Here is a 26,671-nt window from a genome sequence, read left to right as displayed (position 1 = left end):
TGCATACTCTTCCTAAACCACCTTGACAATCAAGAATAGTGATATAAATCATAACTTCCTAGATTTATAGCATGAAAGTCTAAATATTCTCATATAAATTTTTTTCATTACACACCTCGACTATGCAGAAAGTTACAAATGACTCTACATGTAAAACCCTCACCGATACACTTGGTTCTAACAAATGTGAAAAAAGATAAAACTACATATTTGAATATCAAAGGTAATCAAGCATCAAAAAGTTGAGACATTAGTGAGAGAAAAGTGTCCAAAAGAGAATTATTCTTTTCAAGTGTGGAGGAGATACATACAGATTACGACTGTTGGCTACACAAACTGATAAATTGAAGCTCATTTTGTAAATATTTGAGATTTATGTACATATTATCTATTCATATATTATCATTACTTTACCTCCCATCATAAATGCATGGGTCAAGTGCAGACTTATGAAATTACTAATTTAAATCAACAATCTATGCTCAGTGTGTCAAAGTGATACATGAACATCCATACTTGAAATTATAAAAAAGCTTATCTCCTCTTCACTTTACACACAGCTAATCTGTCAAGATGATATCATAATAAAGATGTTACTGTGGTCAAAACGTAATTCTAAAATTTCACTCAAGTTCTCTGATTGCTGAATTAGTACCAAAACATTTTCTAGCGATTACTTCATTATTTCTTCAAGAGAGCCCTGCAAAATTTACTTCCTTCAAGCATTCTTCAATTCTATATTCCACTTCAGGTTTCCAGCAGCAACCTTTTTTAAAATCCCTATCAACAACATCATCAAAGAACTCAGCAATAATCAATATCCTTAATAACTTGAACTTAAACCAGAGTAACACTTAGTTTTAAGTTACTTCAAACATCCTCTTTATTCTTCTTATTGGATATGATCAATTAAATTGAGTGCCTTCTTCATATACCTTGTATTCCCCATGCACATGACATGCCTTTCCTTTCCATCAAAAGTCTCTTCCACACATCAAGAGCTAAAGAAATAAGACAAAAATCACATAGCCAAAGGTTGGGAAAGTAACCAGCACTTTATATGAATCAGTGAAACATTCTCTTACCCCTCTCTTAGGTTCATCTGATCCAACACAGGCTTCTGTGATCTCCTTATAATACAGTTGCTGCTCAGCAGAAAGTTCATGGGTTGCCAGTTGTTTCACTTTCACAGTCTCAATGCTCTTCATACCTCGCCTGAAATGAAAAGGGGTATTATTTCAACACAGTGAAAAAATACCAAAGGAATGAACTTCTCAGGAGAAAAGAGAGACAGTCTTAAATTAATGAATATAGTCTACCTACTCACCTACTCACACACTATGCTTTTGATAAAAATCAGACTGCTTCTAACAACTTTCCTCCCACACCATATATGCATAACACCTTCCACAAAGCATCCGACCTCCCACATTTCTCTCTCTCTCTCTCTCTCTCTCTCTCTCTCTCTCTCTCTCTCTCTCTCTCTCTCTCTCTCCCCCTTCGCTACCTCCCTAATGCAGGAGACAGCGACAAAGACAGAGGAGGGGGCAGAGTGAGGATATTCCCTCAAAGGCTCAGTCCTCTGTTCTTAACGCTACCTTGCTAACGCCGACCCCGGTATACCATATCGTTCCAATTCACTCTATTCCTTGCATGCCTTTCACCCTCCTGCATGTTCAGGCCCCAATTGCTCAAAGTCTTTTTCACTCCATCCTTCCACCTCCAATTTGGTCTCCCACTTCTCATTCCCTCCACCTCTGACAAATATATCCTCTTTGTCAATCTTTCCTCACTCATTCTCTCCGTGTGACCAAACCATTTCAATACACCCTCTACTTCTCTCTCAACCACACTCTTTTTATGACCACATATCTCTCTTACCCTTATATTACTTACTCAATCAAACCACCTCACACCACATATTGTCTTCAAACATTTCATTTCCAACACATTCACCCTCCTCCACACAACACTATCTATAGCCCATGCCTCGCAACCATGTGACATTGCTGGAACTACTATTCCTTCAAACATACCCATTTTTGCTCTCCTAGATAATGTTTTCACCTTCCACACATTCTTCAACACTCGCATATTATCTAAATCTGATAAAGGAAAATCATAAGACAGTCCTTACCCATGGATGTGTTTCTGGTCTTTGTTATCTTGCTGAGCTGAAAGCTTTGCTGCCGGATCCACTGAATCTTTCTTTTGCACATCTTTGGTAATTGGTGGAGGATTTTCTGGGATGGTAGGCTGTACCCCATCAATGGCCAACCAGTGGGCTAAAAGATACCTACTATAAGTACATAGCAAAATGCAAAGCAAGGTTTAATGTTGGATTCGAGGTTGTAAGACAATAAACAATCTAAAGTATAAAGATCTACATTACATCACATAATCACATTTGGATAGAATAAGTGAAAGATCATAAGGTTACTCTACAGACTTGCTGAATATTCAGGAGTGAGGTGAGGCAAAATTTTTTTTTAACTGTGGGTATGGATGGAGGTAAGATATGGGATGGGATACAACAGTGAGGTGGCAGATCACACAAGAAATTATGAGAACAATACAGGGTGTGGCATTCAGGTCTCATCTCTAAGCTTCCCTCTTTTGGCTTTTCTCCCTCATATCCAACTTCCTCGCTGGCCAATCTATCTCTGTACTTGTTACTAGATCTACCACTCCCCCTTTCTCAATCAACAGAAGTGTCTCCTACAATTTCTCTCCTTTTTATCAACAATTTCCTTTCTTCAACAAATAACTAAATATGCACTCATACACTGATGACTCAGCACTGCAGTTCTGTAATTCCACCTCTCAACTTAATGAAAATACTTGGTATCATTGTAACATGCACTGAAACTTTATGGAAATAGCTAAGTTAGCCTCTAAGAAACTAAGAGTCCTCTTGAAATTTCTTTTTTCCGAACACTTGCTCCATCTATAAAAAGGATCAATCCATCCTCTTGCATCTGTGGGTGATCCTAGCTCTGCATCATTACCTGAAAGAGTCGAGTTAAAAGCAGTCCCACTTATAAACTCTCCAAGGATAACTGCTAACTTCAAAAGTTGACCTGCTTTCCCTGACCTGCAATGTTGGTTGACTCTCCCACTTCTACAGGTATTAATTTGGTTTTTGCTCTCAAGAGCTGGCTGTTTGCATGCTCCCTCCAATAGCTAGACCACACAATACTTGGCAAGCTGCTGCATCACATGATCACAGTATGGTTGCTGGCAACTCAAGGGGTGGGACGTTTTGACAACAGTTTCTTTCCATGCACCTTGAAGCTTTGGAACTCCCGACCTCTTATGTCTTTCCCAATAACTATGACTTGGGACATTTCATAAGACTAGTTTTTCACCTCCTCCATAATTCATAAATACTTTCCCTTGTCTCTTCTTTTTCCCCTTCATTAACTTCTCTATAAGGCCCAGCCTTATCAATATATCAAAAGATGACCAAGTGCAACATCTTTTCGAGGATTCCTGCATTCAATGTTGATATTCAAATCTATTTAAATCAATATCTTGAGGACAGAGAGCAATGAAATTTAACGAAAAAGTTCACAATGTTATTTACGTTTTTGTTGCTTTTTGTTAATGATTTTTTTTGTCAAAAGATTAAAATACCTGTCATTGTGTGCATGCATATGTTAATCACATAAGTGTGCAATTACAGTCTTATATAAATCTGCAACATAAGAAGAGTCATATTCAAGGGGCACTACCTCATGTTTCTTAAACTCTTCTCTTACTTACTGAATGTAAATATTTTCATCAATCTTTATGTAACCCTAGGATCCTTTCAATATGGTTCAAGCAGCTTTAAGGCTGTGTGCCACATATTAGAAGGTTACAATGGGCTTATCTAGGGCTAGAAGGCCCTTGACATCACAGTAACCCTTTTCCATCCACTGAAAATGATAGCCTCAGTGAAAGTGATTTCATACTAGTAGCTACCACCAGCAAGATAAGTCCATTAACATTTACATGTAAATTTTTGCTTTAATTCTTGTTTGCTGTTTCCCAAGTTAGATACAAGAACAAGAGTCCAAAATGAGACATGTTGTGCATATGTCTCTGTTATAACACTACAAACACTACCATGGTCTAGAAAGTGACACAATGAATGTCTTAGGCATTACCTAATAGCTACCAGATTCCATGAAAATGTACGTCTTGAGCACATCAACGGTGTGTCTTTGGCATAATAACAAGTCAACCATATGAAATCATAAGGCAAGTCACAAAGTTGACAAATCTATAAATATGCTTAACCTTAACTGGATCAAACACTTGCCTCTTGGTGACACATGAGAGGCTTCAGATATGTGTAAGCTGAGCAGAGGGGTCCAGACACCATGGCTAGTGGTGCAAAAGAACATGTCATACTGGGTGATTTTAGCAACATTTTTAAGCAGATTTTTCTGATTACCCTCATGACACATCTTATCAATGCTTTTTACATACATAAAATGCAATTGTGGCATAACTAGTCAAGTGTTCTCCCTTGCCTAGGTTAACCCAATGACTCACAAGAGTACTAACTGAAGGTGGAGGGGAAAGGAGAGACTAAACATAAAATAGTACTACCCTAAGAATTGCAAATACAATAGTAGATTCAAAATTTTGCTTTAATACATCATATACATAATCAAATGAAAAAAATAAAGTAACCTGAGTCTTAAGAATAATAGCGTAATAATGCATAATGTATGTGAAAGTATATACCAAATAAAGAAAAAGGCACATACTGTAATAATGCATAATGTACATGAAAGTATATACCAAATAAAGAAAAAAGGCACATACGTTTTATAGTCATTTGCAAAGGAAGTCGTGGGGTTTGAGATGATACCATTTCATTAATTTCAATTTCCTTATCCTCCAAAAAGTGTAGTTCTCGTCCACCTCCTGAAGCAAATCGAAAAGGAATGTGTTCCACAGACTGAAGGCCATACAAAGGCTGAAAAATCAGTGAAATTAATCTAACAATTACCAATAACTTATTTTCACAGATAAAATTCATTACAATAACATACAAGGACTTCGAATATGATAACTGCTATGATTGAGGATATTGCATGAATGATGAATGAATAAAGATATGTTTTTACAAATCCTTGAAAGCTTTTTCCTCATGAGCATTTTCTTACTTCCTCTTTACCTTATCATTATATACAGTAAGATGGTTCTACAGAGACTCCTCCATACATCTCAAATCAAATGAATTTTAAGACATATCCACTGTACAACCAACAAATAAAGTATCCATACTTTTTTGCGTTAAACAATAGGATACAACAGACAGACAAAGGATTTTACCAAATGCTTTAGGATCTTACCTCACATCAGTAACCCTGCTTTCCTAATCTATATTCAACAAAGTGTGTAAAACAAAGTATACAATGTAGAGTACACAGACTTCACAGAGTTATAATGTATCTTATTCATCTCCTATTACAAGGGTGGTACCAAACACAGCAGCTACCATAATCAATAAAAAATGCACCTCACATTGAAGCAATGCTTAATAACCTTGTTGAAATTATAGGAGCCGCAGAGTTCATTTTTGAAATCCATACAGATAATTCAGTTGCTGGGTGTACCATCAGATATGTATTAAACAGTAATTCATTTTGACAAAGTATACCAAATGAGTCAGTGATCCTACACATAAAACCTTACTACATACATATAACATGGTATATATGATATTTATGGACTTGATATTAATTAATCTATTAACGGTCCTTTGAAAAATTCAGGAAGAAATGGAATTTGCCTTCTCAGGGACGCCCCCCCCTTTCCCCCAATCAGCTTGTTACAAGGGGGTTTTACTGAAGAATAATAAACAAATCAATCTGACTTATTTCTGGCTATCTATATAATGTCAGCTCTTCCTCTATTCATACCAGAATGTGCAACTACCGTTCACAACTCAAATCTATGAAAGTGAAGCAGCTGCCACACACGAGAGAGAGAGAGAGAGAGAGAGAGAGAGAGAGAGAGAGAGAGAGAGAGAGAGAGAGAGACCATGTGCAAGGTAGGAGAGGAAAATCATAAAAGTGACAGAGAATATTGTGATCTTTGAAGATAACCAAAGGGTTTGAGAATAGGATTCATACAATTATAGTAATTACAAAGTGAAAAGTTATTTCTTTAAAGATAACATCCACCATGCTTACCTCAATATTTTTCATTTTCAGCACATGGTCAAAGTCAGAGGTAGCGAAGCGTTTCCGCTTTCCATGATGCATATACTTCATACCATCCTGTAAAATTGTCAAAATTTCATTACTATCAATTTTAGACTAATTCAAGGTGATGAAAGGGTGAGAGAGATGTGTGGTAATAAAAAGAGTGTGGTTGAGAGAGCAGAAGAGGGTGTATTGACATGGTTTAGTCACATGGAGAAAATGAGTGAGGAAAAATTTACAAAAAGGATATATGTGTCAGAGGTGAAGGGAACGAGAAGTGGGAGACCAAATTGGAGGTGCAAGGATGGAGTGAAAAAGATTTTGAGCGATTGGGGCCTGAACATACGGGAGTGTGAAAGGTGTGCAAGGAATAGAGAGAATTGGAACAATGTGTTATACCAGGGTCAACACGCTGTCAATGGATTGAACCAGGGCATGTAAAGCGTCTGGGGCAAACTATGGAAGTTTTGTGGGGCCTATGGATATGGAAAGGGAGTTGTGGTTTCAGTGCAGTTCACATGACAGCTAGAGACTGAGCGGGGGTTGCCATTTCATGTGTGGCAGGGTGGCAACGGTAATGGATGAAGGCAGCAAGTATGAATATGTGCATGTGTATATATGTATATGTCTGTATACAGTGAAACATATAGGTATGTATATGTGTGTGTGTGTGTGTGTGTGGTCGTGTATGTATTTACATGTGTATGTGGGTGGGTTAGGCCATTCTTTCGTCTGTTTCCTTGTGCTACCTCGCTAACGTGGGAGACAGCGACAAAGTATAATAAATAAAATTATCCCTGCGGATTGGGGAGAAAGACTGCTTCCCATGTATTCTCTGCATGTCGTAAAAGGTGACTTAAAGGGGAGGGAGCAGGGTCTGGAAATCCTCCCCTCCAGTCATTTATTTTCCACAAGAAGGAACATAGAAGGGGGCCAAGTGAGGATATCCCCTCTAAGGATCAGTCTTCTATTCTTAACGCTACCTCACTTATGCGGGAAATGGTGAATAAGTATGAAAAAATAATGTATATATATTGCAAGAGGTCACAGTGGTGTGCATGATCTCGTATATGCTGATAACCACTGGGAAAATGAAACAAAATAAATTCCCAAGTGCACTTTTATGTAATGATCACATCATCAGGGAAGATACAAGACTGAGATAGAAAACAAAGAACAGTCAGATGATGTACATGGAAGATACATAGCTAAGACACCATTGGTAAACAAACGTTACTGGGTGGTAGTGTTTGGGTTGATGGTGTTTGGGTCTGGCATTATTCCCATCAAAATCTTTTATTATTATGTAGACAGAAAAGGAAACTGTTTACAAGTTTTGCCTAAAACAAAGCTATCCAATTTGTATACACCTTCACTAATATTAATGTTACAATTCTTTGTGTATTCAGTAATAACAGACTCAATGGTATTTCTCATAGTAAAGGAGTTAGTTAATAATCAAACTAATGTTGCTCTAGACAATACAATGATCATAATCTTTAACACGATTAAACAAAGCATTAGCTTCTTGTCCTATTCTTATACTATATCTATGTTGCCTACATCTAACATAAAGATCCTTATAAGTCTGACCAACAATAGACATATTACAGCTTTTACAGGGGATTCTACAAACACAGCCAGCATAATTTTCTGGTGATTTTTTCATTACAATATTCTTTATAGTTATGTTATTATTGAAGGATACAACTACATTAAAGGATTTAAGCAACCAGGGAAGTAATGTAAAATTATCATTGAAAGGGAGAACTAAAAGGTTCTTGGTATCAAGGGGGTTTGGGTATAACACTAAAAATTATTTCTTTACCAACTTAAGAGATTTATCAATGAAAGATCTGAGTTACTTTAACTTGGATCCAATAGAATATATATTCTCAAACTCATCACCCATAAATTCCGGACTGCATGTATGTAATGCCATAAGGAACATTAAATGGAATGATTATAAGTTTCACTCCAGTTGATGTTCCTTTGGGTACTATGTATATGCAGTCCGGAATTTACTGATGATGAATTTGAGATAATATATTATATTGGATATAAGTTCACATTTCCTAGATCTTTCATTGATATGTCTCTCAAGCTGGCAAAGAATATCATACAGATATGAGGCATGGCCAATAAATAACACTGTGTGGAGGAAGGTGGTATTGGAAATGAGATGACTGATGACAATTTGCAGTGTGAGGTGGTTTGATTGTGTCAGTAAAGAAAGGTTGAGAGAGAGAGAGAGGTAGGTAATTAGAGTGTGGTTGAGAGAGCTAAAGAGGGTGTGCTGAAATGGTGTGGACATATGGAGAAATTGAATGAGCAAAGGTTGACAAAGAGGATTTATGTGTCAGAGGTGGAAGGAACAAGGAGAATAGGGAGACCAACTTGGAGATAGAAGGATAGGGTGAAAAAGATTTTAAGTGATCAGGGCCTTACATACAGGAGGGTGAAAGGAGGGAATGGGCCAGAGTGATCTGAAACAATATGAAATATGTACTGTCAATCGACTGAACCAGGGTATGTGAAGCACTAGTGTAAACCATTAAAAGGTATCTGGAACGTGGTTGTGATTGGAAAGCTGTGGTTTTGGTACACTACACACGATATCTAGAGAAAAGATGAGAGCAGATGTGGCCTTTTTTCGTCTGTTCCAAGCATACATAATTCTGACCACTCGAAGGTGCACATTGTGGCTTGCTAAAGGGTTTTGCTAAGTGTCATAATCCATTAACATGCTTAAATATCATTCAATATCATTAATCCCATATTTTTTCTTTCACCCCATAACCCTACCACCAACAAGTTATTAGTAACGTATCAGAAAAATGGGCATACATGTTCTTACAGATAGAATTTGACAAAAGTTACTGCTGGATTCCTTAAACTCTACTGAGTATACATAATGTGTGGGATTTTAGGTATAACACTAACTCCCACAATTCTAAGTCCTTATAAAGTGGGCGTGGCTTTGAATTAGTGGAAAACTGTACAAAGACTTCATATCATCATTTCAGAGTGCAATGAAACAATATACACCAGTGTCATCAAAGCATTTCAACTAGAAGAGGAGGGATTCCTATAGCACCTTAAGTAATTTGTGAATATGCTAAAATGTGATAATTAGTAACAGTAATAAATGATATTTAAGCCTGTCGACATCTAATAATACCTAATAAAATCCTTAAAGCAGTAAAGTGTGCATTTTGGAGTAGTCATAACTATGTGTATGGTCTACATTTATATCAGTAACTAGGGAATTTTGAAAAAATAATTTTGTTCATTTGTTTACAGTAACTGCAATATGTGTTGAAGGACTCCAAAGCATGAACACATGCATAAATGTGATAACATACCTTTCCAAGAATTGAACATCCCTACACATGGAATTTACTATCTTTTACATTGATTCTAACAACTTTATGTATTGCAATTCTCATCACAGTCATAAAAGGAGAGAGAAAAAATGTTTAGAGAAACAAAATGTTTATGTAAGAATTATGCAACACAGTAGGATTGGGATCCAGTTCAATTGGGAAAATTAAAGAAAAATAATGACATGAATAAAAGAGGGCATTCGAAAATTACTTTGGGATGCTGTAAGCATCCTACGGCAGGTGTCCCTCCTATTCTATTTGACAGATTTTGACAAACTTGATACCTATTGATTTTTTACATTCTGACTTGTTGATGTAGAGACGTTTCACTATGCAATTACCTTCTAATTCAAAGTCCTGCCCACACTGTGTGAAAACTTAAAATTGTGAGAGTTGTGGATGCTACAGCTAAAATCTCATACTAAATCAGTTTCAGTGTAAAGAATCCAGCGGTATCACTTTCGTAAAAAAAAAAAATCTGTCCACTAGAACTCACACGTCCATTTCCTAATACATAAAGGAGTTACAGAATCTCCATTATGGTTTATTTAAAGCTATCATACCTGTGTAAATGAAAAATCTCACCCTCTTCAATCATTCTTTACTGAGGAAACGAACACTTCATAAACCTAGAAAACAAACATCTTCTTACTGGTACATTACTAATCCCATTAACTCTTAGGCAAAATAAATAAGTTCTCCGTAAACTATGTATAACATTAAAAAAAGGCTGAGGATGGGTGTTCCTCAGTTTGTCGTCAGCTCGCCAAAAGAGCAGTATCAAAACCTTAAATCCACACCTGAATTAAGAGTTTCAGCCTGAAAGTGATCTCTTCTGCCAGTTCCTTGGCGACATCGTCACCAACTGCAGATATACCGATGCTCTCTGCGATCACCTTAATTGATTCTGGCGGAAAAGAGGGAGAGACTTGAGTGTCCTCTGACATTTCACATCTGTTTTGTTGACGCTAATGTTAGCTCGTATCGCTAAGTTGCTGTACAGGCGTGGAGAAATGCTACTTTGTCTCTCTGTAATTTCTGTTTTCATCCATATTAACTTTCTTGCTTTTGTGAGATACTATTATGCAAAATGTATCTAAACCAGAGCCAACCATCTACAACAAAGCCGTACACACAATAAGACTCTTTTTTTTTCTAGATAGCAGCATGGATTTCTTTATGTATGATATGCAGTCTAAGAAAATTCAGAAATGTTACGGTTGGTGTAACAAAAAAATTAATACACAGCTTCGCAAATAGTTATATATCTCTTCAGCCCTGTATCGTTGCATTTATTTTTGACACAAATTGATTTAGCATACTATCAACTAGATATATGTAGGAATGTAAGAAACATCACAGATATGATCATGGATTAATGTAGTCAATATATGAAAAAAGTTGAATATTTCATACTCTTAGAATACGTTAAACAAGTAAGTTTGATGCCAAAGAAAGAACAAAATAAACAGCATATTTTGGGCTTCCTTTTTCTGCACCCACAAACTATCATTTAAGTCTGAAGCATCTTGATCGATACAGTGTAAATGCAGAGAACTTGGAATTGAGTTAAAGCTACTCATATACATTAATTTATCCAACATTGTATTACTGTATGAAATTTGTATTGGTTCTCCATCTTCTTGCTGTCATGCTACATTACAGCAATTCCAGCTTTACGACCTATGACTGGATTTTATATAAAGATTTCTTCTTCATTGTCAATAATTCATAGCCAGTCTTATATTCTATGTGTAAAGATTTTTAAAAATTCATAATTCTATATAAAATTGCAATAAAATGATTATACTATATGCAAAGTTTAAAAATCGCTACTTTGGGTCAAACATCTTCTTTTGGTAAACAAACGTGCTAGAGTTGAGTGGCAGCTGCTGGCGCAATTACTAAAGTAAGTTTTACGTTAACTTGTAGTGTATTCTCTTGTTATTTAAGGCTGTAGTTCTAATCTTGATGTAATATGGTATTGAATTCAAAGCATAATGGAATGTATTGTGACATTGTGAAGTAGATGATCTCTGATACAGATTGATGTGTTTGAATGGCTAAAAGGTTGTGGCTAAAGTTGCAATCTTTTCTTTTCAGTTATGGCGAAAAAAGTTTTCTGGCCTGGCAGGTGAGCATAGTTTTACAGTTTCTTGTAGTGTTTAAGTATTTTTGAGGGATAAAACGTCCGAGGAACACATCATTTCTCTGTAAGTAGGGAATGTCGAAGTTGGCATGTAAAATTCTCATTTGAAAGCACCAGGCTTAAATTTGACCAAGAAGCTGTGAATAGTAAGTACTAGTGAGTAACACGTGAAGTCGTTGATTAGTCTTATATTTGTATTGCAAGGCTGAGAAATCTTGTACATGGTTTATGGACACAGACAATATGAGATTCGGTTTTGCCGAAGATAGATGGGTATCGCCTCTCGGTGTGTATGCTCAGCTTCAGGAAAAAAAAAGCTTTCTGCTTTTGTTATATTAATATACAGTATATGAATATACTGAATTATGAAACTTCGGTTTAGGGTTACCCCGAAACGAATTTTGGAATATCAATGGAATTAGTGTACTGTGGTTATTCAGTCTGGTTTCTAGAACATAATGTATATGTTTAGGAAGTTAGTGAATTGAAGAAAAATCCTCTGATGGATACACAACATGTATGTAATTTATTCCCTGTTATGGAAGTAGGAACTGTTTTATAACTTCCTTTTGGGTAATTTTGTGAATTGGCAGTACTTTTGTTCAGGGGATAATAGAAGCTTTATAAACATTTGTGAATATTATGGATATAGAAAACCAAAGTTTAATCTTATGTATATAGTAAACTGAGACTATATATATATGTTATGAAGATGTGGATATCAGGCAGTAGATATTAACTGCAGATCTAAATATCTAGCTTTTAATGTCCTAAGGATAGACATACACGGGGGCTGACTCAACCTACAGTTGAATCTTATCAGTGCAGGCCACCCTTTCCTAGCTGGCACCATGTGTAGTCTGAAGATAGCCTTGGTATATTTATTATGCTGTACTTCTCTAAAAGTGATTGGCAAGAATGATGATTAGGACTAGGGAACAAAGATGAAAATGGAGGAGAGGGAGATAAGAAAACGTGTGCATTTTTTGTTGTATTTTGAGCAGATGTTTCGGTTATGGAATTATTATTGCCACTGGAAAGTGATTGTAAAGTGTGAGACTTTCTATTTCATTCCTAGAATTAATCTTTAGATATTTAAAAAGCTGTTAGTGATAGGGTTACGAGAGAGGGAAACTGTGGGTTCATATAAGAAATGTAAGATCTCAATTGACATTGTCAGAAAGATGACTTGCCTATTAGATTAAGAATGGAATAATTAAGAGCACGTGTATGCTTGCAAATATTAGATTTGTATTCGAGTTCAAGAATAGGAAAATAACCAGCAAGATGTTCACATGATATGTCAGGCCAGACGTAAAGTATTCTTCTCAAGATTGGTCTTTGCAATTAGTGATGAACAGAGTGAAGGGCAAGCATATCTATGTTAAGAGGAGAGCAGTAAAGCCAGTACTAGAATTAAGAAAATTGAGTTAAAAGCGAAAGGTTGGAGGCCTTTAATTGGCCTATCTTTGATGAGGGATGAGTATTTAATGACCAAATCACAACCTTTTAGTTTTTTAAACCAGATCGATGAGTGAGAGTGAACAGTGCTTTGGGTGATGTTGAGATAGGACAACTAGAGGACGTAGAAGTTAAACAAGAAACATCAGAAAGATGTGAAAAATTACTTTCATAGTATGAAAGTGGTGGACAAAGGGAAGAAAATGAGTGAAGGCATGGTTAATGCATACTGACTAAAAATCCCATCTTGTACATTACATGTAAGTAATTACAACCATAGGATTGGTGCATTATAGCTACTCCACTCATAATGAAGGTAAACCTTTAGTGCTAGAAGTTAGCCACAAGGTTGCATAGGTTCTGTTGATTTGTAGAAGTGTTTTAGCTACTTTTACATCATTTAGCTATGTTTTTCCTGATCTTTGTAGCCGAGAACATCATCTCAGAGAGCAAAAATGGGTATGTTTGAAGGAATGGTGGTTCCAACAATGTTATATGGTTGCGAGGCATTGACTATGGATAGAGTTGCGCGGAGGAGGGTGGGTGTGCTGGAAATGAAATGTTTGAGGACAATATGTGGTGTGAGGTGGTTTGATTAAGTAAAGAAAGGGTAAGAGAGACGTGTGATAATAAAAAAGAGTGTGGTTGAGAGAGCAGAAGAGGGTGTTTTGAAATGGTTTGGTCACATGGAGAGAATGAGTGCGGAAAGATTGACATAAGAGGATATATGTGTCAGAGGTGGAGGGAACAAAGAGAAGTGGGAGACCAAATTGGAGGTGGAAAGATGGAGTGTAAAAGATTTTGAGTGATCGGGGCCTGAACATGCAGGAGGGTGAAAGGCATGCAAGGAATAGAGTGAATTGGAATGATGTGGTATACTGGGGTCGACGTGCTGTCAATGGATTGAACCAGGGCATGTGAAGCGTCTGGGGTAAACCATGGAAAGTTGTGTGGGGCCTGGATGTGGAAAGGGAGCTGTGGTTTCGGTGCATTATTACATGACAGCTAGAGACTGAGTGTGAATATATGTGACCTTTGTTGTCTTTTCCTAGCACTACCTCATGCACATGAGGGGGAAGGGGGTTGTTATTTCATGTGTGGTGGGGTGGCGATGGGAATTAATAAAGGCAGACAGTATGAAATATGTACATGTGTATATATGTGTGTCTGTGTGTGTATGTATATGTATATGTTGAGATGTGTAGGTATTTATATTTGCGTGTGTGAACGTGTATGTATATACATGTGTAAGTGGGTGGGTTGGGCCATTCTTTTGTCTGTTTCCTTGCGCTACCTCGCTAACGCGGGAGACAGCGACAAAGCAAAATAAGAATAAAAAAGAAATATAATAATATATATATTGAAGGCTCCAGTCACGGACTAAAGTCCACATCAAGGCCAAGCCTTAGTTGAAATAGATAATTATGAAGCGGAAAAAGAAAAGACGAGGGAAAGTATTTAAATTATGATTTTTCTTCAGAGAGTTCTCAGTATTGGAAATTAAATTAAAATCACGATTACTAAAAGCTCCTTCAATCTTTGACTTTGTATTTTTTTATTTATCTCGGCAGACTGCACAGCAATTTTGTCTTATTTCTCATAACAGGCTTTACACCAAAGCAATATTTACTGGTTACAAGCGAGGCCTCCGTCAGCAACATGAAAACACAGCTCTCCTGAAGGTGGAAGGTTCCAAGAACAAAACTGATGGTGCCTTCTATATTGGAAAGCGTTGTGTCTATGTTTACAAGGTAAGTTTGGAATGTGATCACATCATTTGTTTTACTTTTCATTTTGTTTTGCCTCCAGTTTGTAACTATGGAGTCATTCTGCAATAAACTTTTTGTTGATTACTAGCCTGAAATAGTTCTGCATCACATTTAGCCTTAGATATAGACTAATTGTTTTTTAAAGCCAGTTTAGTGTTTAGAGAATGCTGCACAATAACTGTTTTGGAGCATGATTTAGAGCATCACATTTTATAGAACAGTATTGTAGCAATGAAGGTCAAATATGTTAAGGAAAATGTGTGGATTATTATGAAAATGGATATAACACTTCTGAATTATCAATTGAACCCATAAAGACCTCACCTAACCATACATACATGATAATAGAAAATGGATATAACACTTCTAAATTATCAATTGAACCTATAAAGACCTCACCTAACCATACATACATAATAATAGAAATATGCCGACTTTACATTCATCTTTTGTCAGGGATTGCATAGTCACCTGCTCTGTTGTCTTTTGACAGATGGTGGTATATTGGAAGGGAATGTTCATTTGTGTGACTGGTATATTTCAACAATAATAATGAACATTAAGATTATTCTTGACTGCTAGGGAGTTTAAGTAAGGTTTTTATAGTAATCAACTACTATATAATGCTTTGTGCATCCCTTGAAGTGTATATAACTCTACATCTCTTTTATATATATAAGGGTTCTCAAACAAATGTACCTATAAGAGCTATAATGTTAGGTTTTGGTTCATTTTATGTATTTCTTTATGCATTTATTTTCAGTCTAAGAACAAGACTCCCTGCCCAAATGGTGGCACATCCAGACAGCGTTTGATCTGGGGTAAGGTAACCCGCATTCATGGAAACACTGGAGTCGTTCGTGCCAGGTTTTCTCGGGCACTACCTGCACATGCCATGGGAAGGATAGTCAGGATTGTAAGTAGAGTGCTCTTTAGAAATTCATAGATGACAATCGGTCCAATTTGACTGATTTTTGAAGTTTAATCAACATTCATAATGAAGTTACAGAGAAATAGGGCCTTATTTCTTGTATTTCTGTATGTGCTTTCACTAGTGAAAGCGTTATGATTGGGAGTAGGTACCCAAGTCACGAAAAATAGTAGTGTATGTATTTAGGTTTTGGTATGGAATGTTTTCTCGCAGCTACTTACAAAAAATTTTTTTTTGTTTGCTTAATCTCTCTTGTGTAATTTAGAAAGGATTTTAGATTGGAAAACATGATTAATTGTGTTTGTCCCCTTGACATGACATGGGCAAAACATCCCCCATACAAGACTATTAGGTAAAAGGAAGGGAATAATTAGGTAAAAATGAATTGGGCGTTTACAGGTGATCATAGTTGTTTTATGCTTTTGATTATGCTCATAGTAATAGAGAGAAGGAAGAACCATTCCAGATGTGTGTGGTATTCCATACTAGAGGGGAATAAAACCCTTATTATTATTATTTTATTTATTATACTTATCACCGTTTCCTCCATACACAGACATATTCAGATATACACATGTACATATTCCTACTTACTTGCCTTCATCCATTCCTGGCACTAACCCACCCATAGGAAACAGCATCACTACCCCCAGCTTCAGTGAGGTAGCGCCAGGAAAACAGACAAAAAAGGCCTCATTCGTTCACACTCAGTCTCTAGCTGTCATGCGTAATGCACCGAAACCCCAGCTTCTTATTCACATCCAAGCCCCACACACCTTTTTATGGTTTACCCCAGATGTTTCACATGCCCTGGTTCAGTTCCATTGACTGCACTTATATATATATATAATATATATAATATATAATATATATATATATATATTAACAGTTTAGATATGGGAATAATCAGTGACTTTTGTAAATTTGCCGATGATTCTGAAATGGCTTTAATTGATTCAGATGAAAATTCAGCGATGTTGCAGAAGGATTTAAATAGGTTATCAGAATTGGCAGGTACCAGAAGGGATTGTATGTTGAAGTCAAATCATCAAATTGTTTTTATGAAGGTGTGCTTGACTTTGTAAAGAAGAGCAACATCTTTGCCGTGATTCTGAGTGGGAATGAACTTAAGTCAGATTTAGGGGGAAGGACCAGCATGTGCTGTCTCAGATGTGATATGCCTGGCACTTACTATACAGCTTGCTTAATGAATAATCCTGTTCCTCTCAGATGACACAGGCATTACATGATTATCTATTCTGTGTTCATCTGGAAATGATTTCAACTACATGTCAAGTTGTCTTGTAAATGCTTCATGTGGTTGTTCAGTGCACTTTTCTTGTTTCTCTTGATAGTGTATTGAATAGATGTTCTAGCTTTCTGGCTATGCATTGATGTATTATTTATTTTTGGTATTAGGCACTCTTGAAAATTTGATAAGAGTTTCAGGTTCAATACAGTATCCTTTATACTTTTTTTTTTTTTTTTTTATACCTCGTCGCTGTCTCCCGCGGTTGCGAGGTAGCGCAAGGAAACAGACGAAAGAAATGGCCCAACCCCCCCCATACACATGTACATACACACGTCCACACACGCAAATATACATACCTACACAGCTTTCCATGGTTTACCCCGGACGCTTCACATGCCTTGATTCAATCCACTGACAGCACGTCAACCCCTGTATACCACATCGCTCCAATTCACTCTATTCCTTGCCCTCCTTTCACCCTCCTGCATGTTCAGGCCCCGATCACACAAAATCCTTTTCACTCCATCTTTCCACCTCCAATTTGGTCTCCCTCTTCTCCTCGTTCCCTCCACCTCCGACACATATATCCTCTTGGTCAATCTTTCCTCACTCATTCTCTCCATGTGCCCAAACCATTTCAAAACACCCTCTTCTGCTCTCTCAACCACGCTCTTTTTATTTCCACACATCTCTCTTACCCTTACGTTACTTACTCGATCAAACCACGTCACACCACACATTGTCCTCAAACATCTCATTTCCAGCACATCCATCCTCCTGCGCACAACTCTATCCATAGCCCACGCCTCGCAACCATACAACATTGTTGGAACCACTATTCCTTCAAACATACCCATTTTTGCTTTCCGAGATAATGTTCTCGACTTCCACACATTTTTCAAGGCTCCCAAAAGTTTCGCCCCCTCCCCCACCCTATGATCCACTTCCGCTTCCATGGTTCCATCCGCTGACAGATCCACTCCCAGATATCTAAAACACTTCACTTCCTCCAGTTTTTCTCCATTCAAACTCACCTCCCAATTGACTTGACCCTCAACCCTACTGTACCTAATAACCTTGCTCTTATTCACATTTACTCTTAACTTTCTTCTTCCACACACTTTACCAAACTCCGTCACCAGCTTCTGCAGTTTCTCACATGAATCCGCCACCAGCGCTTGTAAAAGTAAATTTTGCCATGCACAGATTATCATATGTCTTCTTTCCAAACTATATAGTTTTAGTTATTTCATATTTTCATAGTGGTTCATTTGTTCCAATCACTTGATTTTGCCTGTTAAGTGCTTCTGAATTTTCTGGTATTTTTCTTTCTTTTCTTTCAATTTTATGGTGACACCCTAATCTTTTAGGTTTGTTTCACTTTCCATCACGTACTGTCTTGGGCTTTTACATGGTATCAGTGGTGTGTTCTTACTTGTTCCATAATTTATTTGCCCAAATTTATCATCACGAAATTCAGCAAAGTTTACATCTACCCGATTGTAGAATGTCTTGGGTCTTGGGTCTTTTTACATATCCTTTTGATCAGCTTCAGATTTAATCATTTTGCTTGCTCTGGTGTCATCAGCAAAGCCCCTTACTCTGCTTTCCTTTACTACTCTGTCAGTGGATGATATTATGCTGAAGAATGTTGGGGCTAATGTCATTTCTTTGTGGTTCATCAAAAATACTTCCTCAAACATGGTTCCATTTGTCATTGCTATGAACTTTCTGTTGGAAACTGTGATTTATACTCAACCCACATGTACTGTTTAGCTACTTTTCTTAGCCCCAAAAAAATTTTGGTTCAAATCTAGGTACATATGTAGGGGAAGATAGGATTTAGGACTCCTTCACAGATTAGTAAGAAATAAGATGGTGGTTGGAGGACCCTAAGGGGGCAGAAAGAATGTATTTATGGTGGGAGGGTTGAGAAGTAAAAAAAAAAAAAAAAGTTGAATGTGTTGGAAGAGTGGTCATGACTGTTAGGAACTCAACTTGCTCCAGCTTGTTATCCAGTTAAAAGGGAAAGGCCTTAGATCTTCCAGGACCATCCCAGGTAGATCCTGATCAATCCTTGTGGTGGCAGTGAAATCCCTTGCAGGTGTAAATATTACCCTTTGAGTGAAAATGTTAGAGATTTAAGTTAGAGAGATGATAGTGTAGATGGGAAGCAGCCTTGGACAGTTAGGTTTCAGAAATGATGAGGGAAGGAAGTTGACGGTTGGTGTTCACCATAAGGTTAAGGTTTGAGACCATGAATGTTGCAGAAATGAACAGAGGAAAAGTCTTGTGTGGCACCTATGTCTGAATGAGTGGTGTTGATTCCAGTTGCTTGATGTTGTTCAGAAGGGTCCTAGGAATGATATAGCTTTCTCAACTAGTGCCACTCCAGTTTGGTGCTGAATGTAAATGCAAATATACTGCTTTGATTTCTTATGAAAAAAGATGGATAAACTGGAGTGGATAGTAAAGGGTTATGAGTTATGTTGTCAAATGTGTTCTGTGGATTTAATGCTAGCAGCTCTTGCATACATGTGGCGAGGAGAAAAGACATCTGCTGAGGTTAGGGATGGGAATATGATGGAGAGCACAATGCTGATGTACTGTGATAATATCACTAACCATCCCAATCCCCAGGTGGTATTACTTCCCTTGGTGGTGGATGCCACCCACCCTCTACATCTAGGTACATTGCTCTGGTTTTCTTCTGTACATAGATTAGAGATAACTTTTCTTGCACACTGATTGTCTGATGTATGAAAAAATGTAGGTCAAGGGTTGGTTGAAATTTTTTTCCTAATCCATTTTCAGCTCAAAGTTTATGTTTAGCGTGCTAGGATTTGGCCCTGGTCTGGCCTGTAAAAGACATATTCCAGCTCATGAGGTCAGAACAATTATAAAGACATAAGGTCATAGACCAGAATTTTGGCCAACTTAAGAGACCATGGAAGATAGAAAAAGTAATGATTGCTTTATTTCCAAAAAACGATGGAAAGAATAATATATGTAGGAGGAGGAAGAATTACGCATGTGAATCACTTATATTGATCAAAAGCAAATCTTTAATGTATTAGATACATTTTCCACTTTTTGAAATCTTTCCACTAGGCTCCCAGACTCAAGTGATTGCCCACCCATAGTTTAAAGTAGATTGTTACCTTAAGCTGTATTTTTCAAGTTCATCTTGAAATGAGGGAGATTATTGTTTAATTTTTATTAAGATATATGAGATGGGAAATTTCATATATTTGTTAGGACAGATTAGTAGTCATATTGTTAATTGCTTATACAAGATATAGCATATCAGAATGATAGATTAAGATGTAATTATCTATATAATGTATGTATGTATTTTTCAGATGCTGTACCCCTCCAGAATTTAAATAGTTATCAATAAAGGAAAAAAGTCACATTCTCTTTGATTAACCTAACTTAAGAAATTAGGATAAGGTGATACTTGATATTCTGATTAACCTAACGTAAGAAATTAGGATAAGCTGATACTTAATATTCTTATCAGAGTGTTGAAAGTGCCGTTGGAATGTACAGTAATGAGTCACAACTTTGGTCAAGGTTTAGCAGCTTGACATGTCTTTATAACCTAATCTAGCAAAACCTGTTTGCTGGAAAGTACTACTAAATTACTATTTCAAAATCATTGATTTCTTAGGCTTGTATTGTGGAGGGTCACTAATGGAATTTTTTGTTTTGCATATAGTACTGTACATTAAGATCTGTGCACTTTGAGATTACATTTTCCATCATCAATGGTCTCCCTTTTTTTTCTCAGAAGGGGAAGTATTATCATGTGAATAGAGTTGTTGGAAGTATGCATGTCACAGGGATTGTTCTACTGATTTAGATTTAGGTTATGGTTATTTTGTCTTAAAATTATATTGAATAACTGAGAGTGGTAAAGAATCAGATATAAATGGATAGATAGATACAGAGTTCATTTGGCCTACCATTCAAATCATGCAATTAGCTGCTAGACATTTTGTTTAATGAACTACTGCCAGAGTCCCTGCCCTACCATCATGGGTTTCTTGATAGACAATCCATAGCATTGACCTTTAAATCATTGTGGAAGGTTTGTGGAGTAATCTTAAGATTTATGTTTAGCATTGCAATTCACCACTTCTTGCCACGTTAATAAATGCTTTGGTTTCTTACTATTCCTGCATAATGAGTGTCCTGGTTGACAGTCAGTAATCTGCCTTGTTTAGCAAGAACATATATGCTACAAGCAAGTGGCTAGTAGGTATCCAGTGAAGTACTGTACTTTGGTCATAGGGGTGAGTAAGAGTGCATGGTTTTTAACATTTAATTTTTGACATTGGAAGCTTTGCATAAGCAGTATAGGGTTGCATTGCTATTTATTCATCTGTATTCCTGCATACTTTATGTACACTAAGACACAGTACTTTAAACAATTGATTTTCAAAACATGTCAGGGTTTGGTATTTATCCCAGCTCACTTTCATATGGAACAGTGTCAGCAAGAGAAAAACATTTTGAGCAAAGACAGCAGCATGTGTTCGAATCCAAGGAAGAAAGTAGGTTGATTTGAGTATTCAGTCTACCAGAAATTTGGTTAAATTTTATATTGATTACTAGGCTGTCTAATTTGCTTGGGAAGTAGTTTCAAAAACATTCAAATTAAAAGTTTTCTGAAGTAGCTGTTTCGTTATTAAAGGTTAAAGTGGAACTACTTTTAATATCTTTACTCCAGTACCAAAATGTCAAATATTTCTATGGAGATGTACGTGGATGTCCGTGCATACACTTAATCCACTGATTTTCTATATTTTTGGTAATATAGACTTGGGATACTTCTTTTTCAGTTAATTTTTAGACACTTCTTGATGGTGTGGCATCTGTGCCATTAGGTTGCAGTGTTCAATGTTTACATTTGAACGCATTTCCAGTAAGGAAGACTTTCTTAAGAATACATATGTGTATCCTTTAAGGCTATATTTACTTGATGCACTCTTCATGGGATTAGAGGTAAACAGTATAACATATAAATCAATTAGTTTTTCTTCATTGCTGAGGAAAGTTGAGAGCCACTTCATTATTTTAATTATCTTTTCTGTCTTGTCCAGAAGGTGGCTAGACAGCGTAGGGTTAGGTTTTCTCTGGTACAAACATTATTATTGTTCGGCACATGGTTTATATATAATTAAACACAGCAACAAAAATCTTATTCTAATGTTTAACAGGCAATGCACAACTCTTTAGTCTTGACTGCTTTGGGTATGATATTGAAACATGTATATTATACTTATTACAGCAAAGATCAATATTGTCTTCTAAGACAGAAAAGATATCTAAAAACCAAATTTATTTATGAACCTTGTAAAATGTTGCAGCAGCAGTGCCCAGGCAAAGTCTTTGGGTGAAAACAGTAACAGAAGCAGATCAAACCATTTTCCCTTTCCCTTCTAAGTTTATGTAATAAATGCAATACTCTATAACATGTTGATCAGCTAGCCCTAGTTAGCATCGGAAGCATTAATGAGGAAATTTTATAATACTATTAACTGCATTTTCCTTAACTGTTTCTTCTGATACTTTTCTCTCTTTGGCCTTATTCACATGGCAGTTGCACTTGGTGGTCTTTCAGAATTTCTCGCCACAAATACTGTTTTTTACTTCAGCTTTTCTTACAATGCTTATTGTTATATTTTGCACATACAGTAACTTACTTGTCACATCACTCAACAGATTGATCTATTTTGTATTATAGAAAGAATTTTTTTTATAGGTAGCCCATAATATTTTCTTTAATTATTTAGTGTTGCTGTCTGTCTTGGTAGTAGAACATGTGGGAAGGTGGATAGTGACTGATTTGTCCAACCTTTTTGTAAAATTAGGAAACAACTTGTTCCATTTTGAAGGATTGTACGTTCTGGCCATTGTGTTACTGTTAGCATTCTTGCGGAAGATAGTGGATCAAATACTGTTAGATTGTCGTTCTTTGTGACCTGTTTTGCCTGCCCTGGTGAAGAAGTTACCAATGACCTTGGACACTGCAGAGGACACCACACTTTTGGAGGCTTTGGCACTGGGTTGTGGTAGACTCCTGATGTACTGTAATGCTCGAGCCTCCTTCAGCAGGGAGTGAAATGCAAGATGCACTCCAAGGACAGACTCTGCTGCAGACACCTCGTAAAACTGACAGCTGAACTCGAGGGATAAAGCCTCTCCTTCATCTGTCCATACACACCTGGTGAAGGAGGAAAGTTAATGAAAGGAAAGTGAGGTACTTGCATCAGTGTGGAGTAGTTAGTGATACAGTTATTAGTATGAGACACAAATGAAAGGTTGGTTTGTAATAAAAAGAAACAGTTGCTAAAAGATAGATGTTGAAAAGTCTCAAACAATTGAAAAATGACAATGATATTTACTATAAAAATTAGACATGCTGTATAATATTGACAGCAAAAGACAAGATCACTGTGAATTATATAAGTAATTGACACTGGTCAGGTATTTAAACATTATAGACTGCAAGGATGAAAAATTTCTCAGTTTCATTATAGGGTAGTTTTAGTTACCATAGAAAATAAAGTTAACAAACTAACGAGGTGGTGGCTTGAGAATCTAAATATGTCAGGTTATATCGGCTTATTTATTTTCACAAATATGCTGTAACTACTTTATTTTGATTCTGACCATATGAATATACATATTGCCCAAGTTACAGCTTTTGCTTTTGGGAAATCAATTTGTTGATTTCCAAGAATAGCAAGAAACTGCTTATTTGTCAGAAAAAAATTGAAATTTGCTTACTTTCTTTGGAGAAAGAGAATAATATTTGGAAGGCAAATGTATCTGCACCACTGATGAGATCGGTAATGTTATTGCAACAGAAATGTCTAAGCTGGGAATATAGTTATATGACTCACCTGTAGTGCTCAAGGTCTCTTTTATTGCCCAGAAGGAGTGTAGTGTAGCTTCTAAGGTGACTGTGGTCAGGGCCATGATTTCTCAGGTGACTGTGGTCAGGACCATGACCACTTAGATAACTGTGATCAAGGCTATGACTTACTGTATTGTAGTCAGGGCAATGGCTTCTAGGGTGACTGTCGCCTCGTATGTAACTGTGACCTTCCAAGCGATCGAGATCAGGGCTGTGGTTTTTTATATTATTGTGATCAGGGATATAACCCTGGTGACTGTGGTCGGAGCTGTGGCCTCCCAGGTGACCATGGTTGGGGCTCTGACCTTTATTATGACTTTGGTTTGGGCTGTGAGCATGTAGATGGCTACTGTTAGAGCTCCGATCTTTATGATGAGCATGGTTAGAACTTATGTGTGGGTGGCTTTGGTTGGGATATTTCACATGTATTTGGTAACATGGATTTTGTAGATGAATTTGGCTTGGAAGGCTTTTAGGAAAAGTGTTTTCACAAGTCATTGGATCTTGATCCTGCTTGGGGACAGTTTTATTAGGATGCAGTGGTCCCAATATAGCGGGATAAGCAGAGTTTTGGTTAGGGACTTTAGAATCATGGTTGGAAACACAGCTGTATTTGGAAGTATATGTATCTTGACTTTTGTATTGCTGGTTGTTATGATATCCCTGGGTGTCCATGTTGTGACTTTGGCTGCCGGCTTGATGACTGTGGTGATGGTGTCTGTAGACATGTCGACGGTGGTTGGTGATATGATTGTCCACCTGACTATGGCTGGTGATGCGACGACGGTGGCTGACGTGCTGACTGTGCCCATCGCCAGAATGGATATGGTCTGGGGTGTAGTTGTGACGCTGGAGGTTTGCCTGGGACAACACTGCTGGGCTGAGCACTAGAGGGGACATGCTGGCTGAACAGTACCTACAACCAGTCTCCATCTGGTCAGCCTCTTGGGCCTTACATGAAGTTTGCTCGTACTTTAGACGAGTGTAACCAGTTTGTTTGTGGATTCTGGCTGAGTACACACCGTGGTTACCCCAACTGTTTGCATCAGGGCCACTCCGCTTGTGTGGTTCTTGGTCTTTCTGAGCACACACTTCATGGGCCCTTTTGGTGAGTGCATCTTGGCCTCCGAGTGTGAATGTGTTGAGACTATTGTTGTGGTGTGTGCGGAGGTCAGTGTGTGTCCGTTTGTCCTCACCATTCCATGGGCGAACCTCGAGAGTGTGTGGGCCATCCTCCTCAGGGACACACCTGGTTTGTACATCTTGGCTGTTGGCAGTGTGTGCATTTGCTAAAGAGTGGGTGTGGGAGTGCAGGACATGCAGCAATTGGCGGGCATGGATGAAGGAAGTGCGGTTGGTCACATCATAGACCACGATGAATGCATCAGCCCATGGCAGGTGACGCAGGATCTGGTGAGGAGCCTGCAAGATCAGGAAAATAATCGACATGACCTAGCTCGGTCAGTCCAGAAGTTAAATCTGGTCAGTAAAATACTGGGAGTGTTCATTGCTGAGCAAAGACAGGTGTAGCATGATGATCGTTGTTCGCTTCAGTAGGAAGTTTATTGGTGATTAGTCAGGCTGTTTAATGTTTTATGGCCCAAGTCGAAGTGTCAGATGACTAGTGGAGTCTATATATAGTGAAGGAAGAGTATGATGGGATTGACAAAGAGATGCCTTGTGGAAGTTGTATTGAATATATGGCGTGAATGCTGTTATCGAGTTTTTCCCGGGTCCGATCCTTTTGAGATGCAGTGAAGATGGTGTAAGAAAGATAAGAGGTATATGAATATGTCATAGGTAGATGGCCACCGACTTGACCAGTAAGTTTGCCGTTGAAGATGGCCCCTGCAATGAATTTAGGTTGATGAGGACGTAGCAAAGATACCTGGTGGTGGTGCTTTCCTCCGCAATGAACACGATGACTTGGAGGGAGAGACGTGTTAGCTCGCTTGGCGATTCCGTTTTGAATTAAAACTTGCTGTCATTACAATATCTATACAGGCATCGCAGATCTATCTTAACTATATTATGGCTATTCAGTACCCTAATAGTAATAATCTCGTTACGTTATTTAACATTTTGACAAGGTTAGACCCTGAAGGTTTAGTAGTAGCGATAGTCTTTCAGCTTAATGGGCGAGTTCGACAATATACTACAATCTTAATTAGATCTCTGGTTCCATTGCGGGAGCAGAACGCTACCGTTCCCCCTCCCACTTGTCTTATCTAAAATAACCTCTATATATATATATATATATATATATATATATATATATATATATATATAATGTTGAAAGCAAATTAATTAAATTCGTTTTTCATGTTCACAGTTTCCTGCATAGTGAGGTAGCGCTAGGAACAGACGAACGACCTCATTTGTTCACATACACTCAAGCTGTCATGTACACTGTACATATATATATATATATATATATATATATATATATATATATATATATATATATATATATATATATATATATATATATGTGTGTGTGTGTGTGAGAAAGTAAATGTGATGGCGTAAGTAATTCAGTTTCCCGTGCCGTCTTAGCTAAGAAAAAACAATCTGGGTTGAAGAGAGAAA

At 37.3% G+C, this 26,671-nt stretch overlaps 3 protein-coding genes across 3 annotated transcripts in view; 1 reads left to right on the top strand and 2 right to left on the bottom strand.

Annotated features, from left to right (window-relative positions):
* Nucleotides 1-10,571, bottom strand: part of Taf6 (TBP-associated factor 6) — a 47,689-nt gene extending 37,118 nt beyond the window's left edge. Inside the window, exons 1-5 of the mRNA XM_071674061.1 lie at nt 10,393-10,571; nt 6,195-6,281; nt 4,819-4,972; nt 2,138-2,285; nt 1,086-1,215 (exon numbers count right to left, since the gene is read on the bottom strand). Coding sequence (XP_071530162.1) covers nt 1,086-1,215; nt 2,138-2,285; nt 4,819-4,972; nt 6,195-6,281; nt 10,393-10,539 — 666 coding nt within the window. The 5' untranslated portion in view covers nt 10,540-10,571. The remainder of the gene's footprint in view (nt 1-1,085; nt 1,216-2,137; nt 2,286-4,818; nt 4,973-6,194; nt 6,282-10,392) is intronic.
* An 806-nt stretch (nt 10,572-11,377) lies between these two features.
* Nucleotides 11,378-20,567, top strand: RpL35A (ribosomal protein L35A). Its single transcript, XM_071674060.1, has 5 exons — nt 11,378-11,501; nt 11,696-11,726; nt 14,809-14,953; nt 15,735-15,887; nt 20,517-20,567. Exons 2-5 carry the CDS (start codon nt 11,698-11,700, stop codon nt 20,538-20,540), a joined length of 351 nt encoding a protein of 116 aa, XP_071530161.1. The 5' UTR covers nt 11,378-11,501; nt 11,696-11,697; the 3' UTR covers nt 20,541-20,567.
* Nucleotides 20,568-21,467: 900 nt separating this feature from the next.
* Nucleotides 21,468-26,671, bottom strand: part of LOC139755573 (uncharacterized) — a 30,497-nt gene continuing 25,293 nt past the window's right edge. The window contains exons 4-5 of the mRNA XM_071674051.1: nt 24,069-25,504; nt 21,468-23,386 (exon numbers count right to left, since the gene is read on the bottom strand). Of these exons, the coding sequence (XP_071530152.1) occupies nt 23,113-23,386; nt 24,069-25,504 (1,710 nt within the window). The 3' untranslated portion in view covers nt 21,468-23,112. The remainder of the gene's footprint in view (nt 23,387-24,068; nt 25,505-26,671) is intronic.

This window comes from Panulirus ornatus, chromosome 19 (assembly GCF_036320965.1).
Source record: "Panulirus ornatus isolate Po-2019 chromosome 19, ASM3632096v1, whole genome shotgun sequence".
NCBI classification, from domain to species: Eukaryota; Metazoa; Arthropoda; class Malacostraca; order Decapoda; family Palinuridae; genus Panulirus; species Panulirus ornatus.
This window is presented reverse-complemented; position numbering and strand designations above follow the sequence as displayed.

Bases quoted from the DNA above. Each gene is read 5' to 3' on its own strand.
- RpL35A (XM_071674060.1), top strand. From the start codon at position 11,698: ATGGCGAAAAAAGTTTTCTGGCCTGGCAG. The intron at 11,727-14,808 runs GTGAGCATAGTT...TTCTCATAACAG, and splicing joins AAAGTTTTCTGGCCTGGCAG to GCTTTACACCAAAGCAATAT. The intron at 14,954-15,734 runs GTAAGTTTGGAA...ATTTATTTTCAG, and splicing joins GTTGTGTCTATGTTTACAAG to TCTAAGAACAAGACTCCCTG.